This window comes from Gekko japonicus, unplaced genomic scaffold (assembly GCF_001447785.1).
Source record: "Gekko japonicus isolate JY-2015 unplaced genomic scaffold, Gekko_japonicus_V1.1 scaffold179, whole genome shotgun sequence".
NCBI classification, from domain to species: Eukaryota; Metazoa; Chordata; class Lepidosauria; order Squamata; family Gekkonidae; genus Gekko; species Gekko japonicus.
The window spans coordinates 986,591-999,157 of record NW_015160213.1 but is presented as its reverse complement, the minus strand read 5'-3'; the positions used below and the strand labels follow the sequence as shown (position 1 = coordinate 999,157).

The 12,567-nt window shown below is 41.9% G+C and overlaps 1 protein-coding gene across 1 annotated transcript in view; it reads right to left on the bottom strand.

The window, feature by feature from the left end:
• The window catches only part of ADAMTS6 (ADAM metallopeptidase with thrombospondin type 1 motif 6), a 191,021-nt gene that overhangs the window by 105,740 nt on the left and 72,714 nt on the right, over positions 1-12,567 (bottom strand). The window contains exon 8 of the mRNA XM_015410253.1: positions 10,000-10,105. Coding sequence (XP_015265739.1) covers positions 10,000-10,105 — 106 coding nt within the window. The remainder of the gene's footprint in view (positions 1-9,999; positions 10,106-12,567) is intronic.

Here is a 12,567-nt window from a genome sequence, read left to right as displayed (position 1 = left end):
AGAGAGAATGCTGAAAATTAGGGAATTCTCAAAGACAAAATGCCACAACAGTCTATCCACAAGAAGAAAAGAAATTCATTAGGTAAGAATTTCCTTTTATCCCTTTCCTCCTGGCACAAAATTCCACATAGGTATGCTAAAAAGTAATACATTCGGGGGAGAGGGGAATAAATCCATCTATACCATTTTTTATTTTGCCCCTCCTCCAAAGGAGCTCAGAGTGGCATACAATGTTCTTATTTCCCATTTTATCCTCAGAAAAACGTGTGAAGTAGATTAGGTTGAGAGTGTGCGACTGCTTCATGAATTTCATGGCTGAACGGGAATTTGTATCCAGACCTCCCAGATTCTGACACTTTTCATTTTTTATTTTGCCCCTCCTCCAAAGGAGCTCAGAGTGGCATACAATGTTCTTATTTCCCATTTTATCCTCAGAAAAACGTGTGAAGTAGATTAGGTTGAGAGTGTGCGACTGCTTCATGAATTTCATGGCTGAACGGGAATTTGTATCCAGACCTCCCAGATTCTGACACTTTGCATTATGCACATTAATTTGTTTCCTTGCCCAAATGCCCTGGGTACAAGCAGACGCCTCTATAGCATCAGGATGCTTTACAGAATTCGCTATCTAAAAGCTTAAAGTAAATGTATTTATTTTGTGATGTCTACAAACACTATGTATAGATGCCCAGGTTGCAAGCCTTATTGAAGTGGCCATACCTTAAACAGAATGGGCCAAGATACAATCAGGAAGTCAGGTTAGAGGAGGAGTAAGCTGTGGCCATCTCAGAAGGGAGGTGATATCTTTTCCCCAGAGAAACAGAGTGAAAGGAAATAAATAGGCTAGTGAACTGTCTTATCATCTTAGTTCTTGTAGAATTTGAAGGCTCTGCATCAATTTAGGGAATGGAATTCCCTTTTCCATTGCTGAGGGCAGAGGGGAAAAACAAGCTCTTGCCTCCTGTGAAAAACAGAACTGATTTCAGGAATGAAGTCTGGATTCTCACCTCAGAAACATTTTGCCGTATCTCCCTTGTCTGTTAACAGAGGTATGATTTCAAATGCTTGTCTGGAAGAGGTCACTGCCACTAAGAACACAGTCTTGAGAACAAGACCCTTCAGAAAAGTTGATCACAATAACTCAAAAGAGCCTGAAGCACTACTTTTGGGATCCTGGGCAGCACCCAACAAACTGCAAGAGACACTAAGGAGGTGACTATTAAGGAATGTCTGGAGACAATGGAGGCCTAGTATGTTACCAATGTCAGCTGCAAAACAAACTCTAGATCTTCCTGAAGAAACATGTCATAGATGAAAAAGGTGAGAGATTATCATGTTTTATATGCCTGGCTACAAAGTCTCTTGGACTTTGGAGGCTTTCATTCTTGGGAATTCTCATGGTGGGATGCAAGGAGAACAGTGATCCCTTTGGAATTGCAATCCAGAGCTGGCAAGGCCTTTCTCTCAACCTCCTGACAGCCAATGGGGTGTTTGAGGTTGTTGATCTATTAGAGGTCCCAGCAAATCCAAGGATGCAGAAGGGAATCAGGAACCTCAGCTCAGAAGTATGTCAGGTTGCACATGAACAGAGCACCTGGATATAGAATCAGGAATGTTTGGGGCATTTGGCAACAGTAAGAATGAACTAAATCTTGTCTTTTGATAAGCCTATTCTGATCATTGGTGGTGGTGATGGGAGTGATATGGCATATACTAGGCCTTGAGACTGTTTAGAGTAAAGAGCATCTGCTAGGGTTGCTTCTGTGTCTGCCAGTAGTTTAAGAAACTTACAGCCAGCCTGTCTCTTGGCATGAGTGGTGAAGCAACCTACTTCCTGTAGCACAAATCTTTAAACTACTAAAAGGAATAAATTGTAGCTCAAAGACCACCCTGTATTGTTCACTCTCTGCTAAGTCAATCAGTGTGAATATTTAAGGTGTCTTTCAGATGCTTTCCTGTGATGTCTTAGGTGTCTTTCAGATGCTTTCCTGTGATGGATAGGAGATTATGTTTTTCCCACTGTAGAAGAAAGGGATTCCTGCAGAAAGCAATGACAGTGAGTCCCACCTCCTCACAGCTCTGGTACAGCTATAGTCATTCAATGTTAACACACGCCTGCTCTGAAGACTGGGCATGCACTGTCTCAGGGCCAAATAGCCCTGAGTTCTAGAAGACTGATACTCATCAAGGACTCTTGGATGGACCACGACTCCCAGCAAAATGTTTCTTCATTATGTGTGTCTCAATTCAGAAGGCAGACACACAATGTTAAAATGACAATTATGCAGATGATCTTCTTGAATATTTTACCACACAGCCACCAAGACAGGAATTGCAGCACAGTTCTAGAAAAGTGCTGCTGTGACTTATTCAGACAAGCCAAGATCAACTGTGCAATGGGAGGAAAAAGGCCAGAAAAGGCTGGAAGTGCAACTAAGCCCACAGCCTAATCTGGGGATCACCATTTTGCAAGAGAGAAGATTTGAGTGGATCTCTTCACCCCAGTCTGTTTGGCTAGTTGGGAGATGGCAGAGATTATGTCTTCTGCAAGGAGAATTTTGTACAGATGCGTGTCAATCTATATCCCCAGGTACTGGATCGTCTGAAATGGGAGTTTTTCAAAAGGTTCATTAGACAGTTATGCCGCTGGATAATGTTGACGGTATTCTGGACACCATAGACCCTCCAATGAAGGTTGGAGGGGGGGAATCAGGCATACAGGTATGGATAGAGGTAATTGCTAATAACCTTAGGTTGGCTACTGGCGTAATTAAGATCTTGTTACAAACTCTGGGAGCTCAAGCCATACAGAATGGAAGAGGTCTGGTACTGGAACTGGACTGCTCCATAACTGAGAAATGATGTGAGTTTTCCATGAAAGTTAGAACCAGAATTCTTTCAGAAAATTATCTGATGCCCTAAACAGAGCATGACCTCATGTAACATCTTTATTTTAACATAATTAGTAAACAAATTTAAAAAGTACCTCATATTAATTTTATGTGCCAATAGAAAACAATGCTTGAATGGAAATATTGTATTTGTAAAAAAAACCAAGTATAATTTACATGTTACATTCAAATTCAAAAACATTTTAAATGTTTTTGAATTGGAAATGTACTTGTAAAACCAATATAGCATGTAATTCCATTATCCTGTTTAAATTTAGAGACCTATACCTCTAACACCCACAACCACAATGGCTAATAAGTTGGAACAACAACAAATCTGAAATCCTCCACAGAGCTCTGTTGTCATACAGAGGGATTATGGGACAAGTCCTGTGGGAAGAGCAGCTGGAGGGAGAATCAGAAGGCTTTGTAGATTCACTTTGCTCCTTATCTGAGTGGGAACAGACACCATCTGCTGTGCACTGCTGGTGGGCCCAATCAACAATGCATCTGTTAGATCATGATCAAGAGTGGGAAAACCTCTTTGGGCAGTTAATGGTCACAGGCCAGCAGAGTGCTGCATTTGTTTTGGCAGGCTAATTCTGTACAGAACCTGTCCTGCTCAGTTCGGAATCTAATCTTCATCCACTTCACAAAAAATAACATGTACTGTTTCCTCCTCAAGAATCAGAGGAGAACACACACCTTGCAACTGTCTTGCATGCCTCTCTCTCAGGGGGTAACAAACCAATATTGGTGACTCTTGTTCCAGAACAAATGAAAACAAATCTCCCTAGTTCTTAGGCTCACCATTAACCATGGTACACATGTACATTCCTCACAGATAAGGGGGAATAGCAAAGGACCAAAAAAAGCCTGAAGCCGACTTTCAAACTGAGGTAGGGTCCATCACTGCTTTTCCCTAATTATCTGGCACAGAAAGAGAGAGAGAGAGAACAAAGACACACAAAAAAGTGTTTCCCACTTTCTTTGACTTTTATTTTTATCAGCGCTAACAAAATCCTGCTTTTCTCCACCCACAAAGGAAAATGAACAGGAGCTAAGGGAAGGTCCTTCCTCACAGGCAAACATTTCTACCCTGCCTGCTGGTCCCAGAAGATAGAACCTAATCTTCTGTGAAATGACCTCTTAGCCACAAGGAGAGAATGTATGTATTTCAGTCTAGCATGAATACCGATCTCAACTGCAATAAACGTTACTAGAATTCTTAAGCTTCTTCATCGGGGATGTAGAAAGCAGAGAAACAGCAACAGGTATTTTTAAAAAACACCAAAAAGAGTAGATGGGCAGCTCCTGTTGATCCGCATCAGGAAAAAAACGTTCCTTATTACGACGAAAACTTAAGCCTTGTATTCTAATGTGTCTGCATAATGTATAACTGTAATTACAGAACTGGAAATATACACTTTAAATGTAATTAGAAAAGATGTAGCTATTATACATTATACATTAATGAAACTGAGAACTACCTTCTGAGATTTTAGCTAATCAAATAGTTATACCTTCAAACAAGTTTGCCTGCCCCTGGTGTGCATCCTAAACTCTCCTTCCTCTTGGAGTAGGCAAGTCCAGTCTTGTGGTAGGGAAGTCCAGTTGCTCACCAGATCAAAAGATAGAGGAGGATTATAAAATGATGAATGAATTAAAGATAGCAGCTAGATGAAAAAACTGTGTCCTAATAGGCAATTTTAACTACCCACACATTGATTGGGTCAATATGTGTTCAAGTAGGGGAAAAAAGACTGAATTTCTAGACACTCTCAATGACTGTGCTATTGAGCAGATGGTCCTACGACTGATAGACAACTTAAAAACTGGTAAATCACCAGGCCCTGATGGCATACATCCGACAGTTCTGAAAGAACTCAAATGTGAACTTGTGAATCTCCTGACAAAAATATGTAATCTTTCATTAAAATCTGCCTCCATTCCTGAGGAGGTAGCTAATGTCACTCCCATCTTTAAAAAGGGTTCCAGTGGAGATCCGGGAAATTACAGGCCAGTCAGTCTGACATCAGTACCGGGTAAGTTGGTGGAAACTGTTACTAAGGAAAGAATTAGTAGGCACATTGATGAACAAAAACTATTGAGGCAGACTCAGCATGGGTTCTGTAAGGGAAGATCTTGTCTCACTAACCTGTTAGTGTTCTTTGAGAGAGTAAACAAGCATGTGGACAAGGGGGACCCAATAGATGTTGTTTACCTTGACTTCCAGAAAGCTTTTGATAAAGTTCCTCATCAAAGGCTCCTAAGTAAACTCAATAGTCATGGGATAAAAGGACAAGTCCTCTTGTGGATCCAAAAACTGGCTAATGAATAGGAAACAGAGAGTGAGTATAAATAGGCAATTTTCTCAGTGGAGGGTGATAAGCAGTGGGGTACCGCAGGGATCAGTACTCGGTCTGATATTTTCAACTTGTTCATTAATGATTTGGAGCTGAGAATAAGCAGTGAAGTGGCTAAATTTGCAGATGACACGAAGTTGTTCAGGGTGGTGAAAAGCAGGGAGGATTGTGAGGCACTCCAAAAGGATCTGTCGAGGATGGGCGAGTAGGCATCAACGTGGCAAATGAGGTTCAATTTGGCCAAGTGCAAAGTGATGCACATTGGAGCCAAAAATCCTAACTATAAATACATGTTGATGGGGTCCGAACTTGCAGCGACTGACCAAGAGAGAGATTTTGGAGTCGTAGTAGGTAGCTCAATGAAAAAAGGGTTGGAACACTTTCCCTATGAAGAAAGGTTAAAATGCTTGGGGCTCTTTAGCTTGGAGAAACGACAGCTATGGGGTGACATGATCAAGGTTTATAAGATTATGCATGGGATAGAGCAGGTAGAGAAAGAAGTACTTTTCTCCCTTTCTCACAATACAAGAACTCGTGGGCATTCAATGAAATTGCTGAGCAGTCGGGTTAGAACAGATAAAAAGGAGTACTTCTTTACCCAAAGAGTGATTAACACATGGAATTCACTGCCACAGGAGGTGGTGGCAGCTATAAGCATGGACGGCTTCAAGAGGGAATTAGATAAACATATGGAGCAGAGAAACATCAGTGGCTATTAGCCACAAGGTATACATAGGAACTCTCAGTCTGGGGCTAGGGAAGCTCTGTATTCTTGCTGCTTGGGGGGGGGGGCGGGCAACAGTGGGAGGGCTTCTAGTGTCCTGGCTCCACTGATGGACCTCCTGATGGCACCTGGTATTTTTGGCCACTATGTGACAGAGTGGTGGACTGGATGGGCCATTGGCCTGATCCAACATTGGCTTCTCTTATGTTCTTATGTAAAAGGGGAGATAGGACAATATGGTTCTGAATGAAATCTGCCACTGCTGTCTTGCAGGAAAAAAGTAAGGTTATTTTATTTGGAATGGAACAGTTTGTAATATTTGATTAAGTTCTACTGTGAATGCTGATACTGTTTGATCACTAACATTTTAATCTGTGTTATTCAGTTGCTTTTAAAGTGTTATAGTATTATTTTTATTATAAACCATTCTGAGTACCCAGAAAAGATGATAAACTCTACCAGGGGGAAAATCGCTGCACATCTTTAAACTTTTAAATGCCAGATACAAGATAAAATGAAGTCAGCCATTAAGCAAAAATAAGAAAAGTATGTAATTCAAATAAAATGTTTATGTGTATGCAAGACACATGCTGCCAGGGTTCTCAGTAGTTCTCAACAGTATAGCTCCTACAGATGAGGCAAGCCACTGCATAGTTTCTAAAGGGACTGCATACATTTTTCCCCTTTAGACTGTGGCCAAGATGAGAAACTAGCTCAAAACAAAATCTTTAAGATGAGCATACAATTTTAATACTAACAGCAGCCTTCTTATACCTCTGATACAAACACATTCCATGGCCATTTCCACACGTGAGATGCCCCACGTTCGATGCTGTTGAAAAGGAAGTTTTTTCCTCTGCTTCCTCACAACACTGTGGTGTATCGGTTCACATCCTGGGGTTTCCCTGGTTTTTCCCTGATCTTTCCTAACCCTACTTTGCCGCAGAGTTTTGGGGAAAATGGTAGCAAAACCTGGATGACTGCCATGTGAACAAGATAGATTGGATTTCCCTGGTCCCACCAACATGGCAACTACTTTCGTCCCCCTGCCTTGGGGGGGGGGGGCACTTTCTTAAAATTAGCAACTATTGTTATATTACTATGACATTTTAACAACATGTGTAACAGGTTCTCTGAATTCCCAGCTTATTTTGTAGTTTCTAGATCCAGAGATCCCCAACATTTTTGAACTTGAGGACCATAAAATTGCAGCTAGAGAAAGTAAAGCCAACCATAAAATGCTTGCTGCAGGTGGAGGAGCCAGCAGCAAGAGAGATTGTGCATAACTATAATAGTAACTCTTCAATATTTCAGGCAGATGCTCTGTTTTAACAGGATGCCTTTTTAAAATGAACATTGTTTAAGAACATTTTCTTGCATACACACTGCTTATCTTCAGTCATGCAGTAAAGAAGGTTCTTGTGCTGCTATGGCCGCTGCTGCCAAACCACTGTTTTTTTTAAAATCTGCACGGACAATCAGATTTCCAGTGGTCAATCAGAACCACTAGGGTGTATATCGAGAAAGATTTCATTATAACTTTGGATCTGGGCTTGGAGGGAGTTTACCATAATCACTTATTTCTGGGTATGGCATGACCATGTCAGGTATCAAATCTTTGTCATTTCAGAGTTGAGCCCACTATTTTCAATGTTAAGTGTATATAATGTCCGCAGCAGCTATTTATAAAGATAGTAGCACAAAATTTGCACAGAACATGATCCTCTCTCAAATCTAAAGACTCCCCTCCACCCCCAAGTTTCAAACGAACTGGACAAAGGGGCTGGATGTGAGGGTGATCTGGCTCAATTTTATGGACCCCAAAGTAGATGCCTCTTGGCACAGACCTCACTGATCCCTAAAATGGCAGCCAAGAAGCAGCCGAGGAAGAGAGCGCCAGCTGGCCATGGCATTAAAAAAAACCACGCAGGAGAGCCCTGCTCATAAGGAAGAAGAAGAAGAGGAGGAGGAGGAGGAGGAGATTGGATTTATACCCCTCCCTTCACTTACAAACTCCTTTCCCTTCCCCTCCCCACAACAGACACCCTGTGAGGTAGGCGGGGCTGAGAGAGCTCTTTCAAGAACAGCTCTGACAGAACTATGGCTTCCCCAAGGTCATCCAGCAGCTGCAAGTGGAGGAGTGGGGAATCAAACCCAGTTCTCCCAAATTATAGTCCATGCACTTAACCACTACATCAAACTGGGTAGTGGAATGTCTCTCCAACAAAAGAGACCTTTTTTTTTTTAATGAAAGCTGGGAATTCAGATAACCTCATATATTTTTTAATATTATATTGGCATAGCAATGTTTAATTGCTGATTTAAAAACTGGAAAAGCTCTTGGGGTGTATGTGTGTGTGTGTGTGTGTGGGGGTGGCTGCTGCTGGGAGACCAGGGCAAGAAAACTATGGGAAAGCCTGCCATGTGAAAACTCTGTTGCCAGTGCACTATATTGGAAACTATAGGCAAATGATACATGCCTCTCCCCATGGAGACTGTTCCCAAATGGGATCTTCAAACCTGAAGTTTTCTATATCAGTAGCATTTCTGTAACAGACATGTGTGATTATCATATTTGATAGTATATATGAAGTTTGCACACTTTTTCCTTATATGGAAGATCCTTCTGAATAGAAACCCTGTTATGGTTAGAGGTACTCTAAGAGACAAACAAAATGAGATGCTTGAACACCTGTGATCAGATCTCCAGCACATTTTTCCTTAGTAAATCACAGATGCCTGGAAATGTCAATTGGGAGAGGGGAGATTAAATTCTTTTCCCTGCACTGTTTTCTTTACCTCAGGCAGCCATTTGAAGTGGCAGGGTATCAAACTAGACGTGACAGCGTCCTCATGGCTGCCATAAGGATGCCACTGCCCTTTTAAAATTATTTTAAAATGCTGCCCCACTGCATAGCACTCTTGTTCCTCTCTGTGTCCCTTTTCAAGTGCTAAAACAACTGTGGGGAGCGGTGGGGTGGGGGACAAGAACACCTCAGCCCACACTGAGCGCCTGGATCAACACTGGGCCCCCGTGGAATCTCAAAATAACCATAAAATGGCAGCACCCTCATCTAGTCTGGCCCACAGCCTGGTCAGCTAAGTGGCAGCCATGGCCATCATCCACGTGCTAGATGCTCTTCAGAAAGGATGGTACACTGGTCAAGGAGGATAGTTCACTGCTCACTGCTCACTCTTGCCAGCATGAAAGGGGCTCAACGGAAGGAAGAGGAGATGGGTGCTCTAAGCCCCCTCCCAGCATATTGTGTGGATTGACCCCATTTGATCCCATAATTAAACCTTAGAAGGAAACACTAAACTGGATCAGAAACAATAGTAAAGGTAAAGGTTCCCTTGCTCGAAAGCCAGTCGAATCCGACTCTAGGGTTGTGGTGCTCATCTCCGTTTCAAAGCCGAAGAGCCAGCGCTGTCCAAAGACGTTTCCGTGGTCATGTGGCCGGCATGACTAAACACCAAGGTGCACGGAACGCTGTTACCTTCCCACCGAAGTGGTACCTATTTATCTACTTGCAATTTCTTGCTTTCGAACTGCTAGGTTGGCAGGAGCTGGAACTAGAGACGGGAGCTCACTCCATCATGCGGCACCCGGGTCTCGAACTGCTGAACTACTGACCTTCCACAGCCTGCAGTTCAGCGGCTTAACCACTTGAGCCACCGCAGCTCCTTCAGAAACAATACTGAGCAGTAATTTTCAATAACAGCATTAAACTTTGCATCTTCTTCTAGATTTCATAATATCTGTTGTAATGCTGGTATAATGTTTCTCAAATACCAACATAAATTAACGTTTTGGAAAGTTATGCTGATATAATTGCTAGTAAACACATTTTAAACATTTGTGTTCTACAGTAAAGTATTTTAGAGCCAGGCTTTTAGTTTAATGTACAAAAAATTAGCATTAGGATGATTTTATGAACAGAACAAGCAGCACAAAAAAATAAAGCCATGATCAAAGTTATTAAATCATGATTTATAATTATTTCAAACATTTACTCACTTGTGACCAATCTCATGTGCGATGGTAAAAGCTGAACCTAGGCCAATATCTTCATTAATGCTACAGCTCCTTTCAGGCTCGCACATTCCAGCGACAGAGGCCAAGCCTGAAGAAACAAAAGGAGACACAATGGGTCATGCCAAGGTGTTTCAGTCTTAAAAGCACAGTTATAAACGTCTGGATTCTCTTTAATAACCTCCATGGATAGAAGCAGCAGTTGGCAAAAGGTTAACTTTCTAGTCATTGCAAAATCACTAGGGGGAATTTCACTTTGCCGGCTAGACATTAATATTTTCTGAACTGCAGTCACTGCTGGAAAATGTCTAGACTAGGGGTTAGATTTATAAATTTTACTTCTGGTAACTTGGGACCACCTAGTAACTTGAGCCAGGAGAGGGAATTCAAGCAAGCATTTCTATTTTAACATTCTTTGAGGTTGCAGAAAGCAAAACGTATCCACATTATTTTTCTAAAAAGATCTGTTTAAGTTTAGTGGATTCATAAAACATACAAGCAGCATTTTTAGCTACAAAAAAAACCCAGAAGTGTATTTTTAGGATTTTGTTATGAAAACAAAAACTCAATGCACCAATTGCAGGGAAAGACATATTAACTAAATTCACTAAACCACAGAGACTTTTATTTATCACAGATTTCTGAAACTAAATTCTGACTATATAATATGTTCTTTGAAGTTTCTAAAAGTAAATTTACAGAGTATTACACATGCCCTTCAATATTACACATAATGAACAATATTTCAGACTTCATTTGTTGCCACTTCTGATGGATTACAATCTGTAGCCTTAAAAGATATTCTTCCCTATGAGGACTGTTATCTGGAAAAAAGATTAACATACCATCCTATGGGATTATGTGCTCTGAAATCATATTGTTACAAAACAAGAACTGGAAAAAAGGATACACATAATGTTTAGGTCAACACCTTGCTTATGAGAAAAGAAAACCAAATTATAACTCTACAGGTGTGGTTAGAGTTGCCAGGTCTCTCCTGACACCTGGCAGGGAATGAGGAGTGGGAGGTAGGTGAGTTAGGGGGCTCTTTTTGTAGCAGGTACTCATTTACATATTAAGCGACACACCCCTAATGTAGCCAATCCTCCAAGAGCTTACAGTAGCTCCTGTAAGAGCAGCTCTGTAAGCTCTTGGAGGATTGGCTACATTAGGGGTGTGTGGCCTAATATGCAAAGGAGTACCTGCTACAAAAAGAGCCCTCTGGTTATTAGGCAAAAATTCTAGGGTAGAATTCTACCCTGGAGTTTTTGCCCCAAAAAACAGACCGTTGCCCTGATATCACTTCTGGGTCACACTGAAGTCACATGGGCATGTAGCTAAAACATCATGTGTTCCTCCCTTTTGGGGGGGCAAAAATCCCCCCTGCCAGCCAGCTGATTAGTGGCAGAGAGGTGGGGCCTGGAACCGGGGGACACCCACCCTCACTGGGGGGTCTGGCATCCCTAGGTGTGGCTCAGAACAGAAAAGATTATACTGGTGCTTCACATTTTGCACTCTCCTTGTACCTTCTGCTCAGTTCACTTGTCTTATTCCATTACTAGTTCTTACCTCATGGATACCCATCACCCTGTGATCTCTTTGTTCAACTGACAGCTCTACTAGGGGCCAATTCATATGTTACAAAGTCCACATGGTAGATACATTGATTTGTCAACAGATAAGCACCTGTAAGCACCTGGACTTTGGTGCCTGGAACTCAGTTCCCATGTCTTAAACATTTTAGGAATACTCTAAATATTTTAACTTTGACTGTCATTAAGTTGCTAGAGCTAAGGGGATATGGGCGAGAGGCAAGAATGACAGCCCAATGTTTTATTTGCTAATGGGGTATACATACTACTTTTCAATTTAAATTCTCAAAGACATACTTGATACTCCAATAAAATGTTAATCTATCTAGCCTTAGTTCTTGGAACTGATTTCCTCACGGGAGCTTGACTCAGATCAGGATGATGATGCAAAAAGAATATGTTTAAATCTTTGCCCTTTCCAATGTTTTCTTGACTTGAAATGCCCTGAGTTGCTCCACCAGGAAAACTTACACGAAGCCATCAGTATGTATAGGTTTCCCCAACACAGCACACACTGGCTCCCCAGCACCATTTCAGGTCACGAAAATGACACCTGCAGGCACCGGAGCCCCTTCTCCCTGCCCACTGCATCTCCAAATCCAAATCAGGGCTTTGCACACTTGGGAACTGAGTTCCCAGCACAAAAGGCACACATTTCATCAAAGTCCTTGCGATGGCCACATGTCTGCCATGTGGATTTTGTCAAATCCAGTAGACTCAGGGCTGATTCACACAAACTTCGTAAGTCAGGAGCACATATAGCAATATTGCTCCCATCTCTTGTTCCAGCTCCTGCCAACCTAGCAGTTCGAAAGCAAGAAATTGCAAGTAGATAAATAGGTACCACTTCGGTGGGAAGGTAACAGCGTTCCGTGCGCCTTGTTGTTTAGTCATGCCGGCCACATGACCACGGAAACGTCTTCGGACAGCGCTGGCTCTTTGGCTTGGAAACGGAGATGAG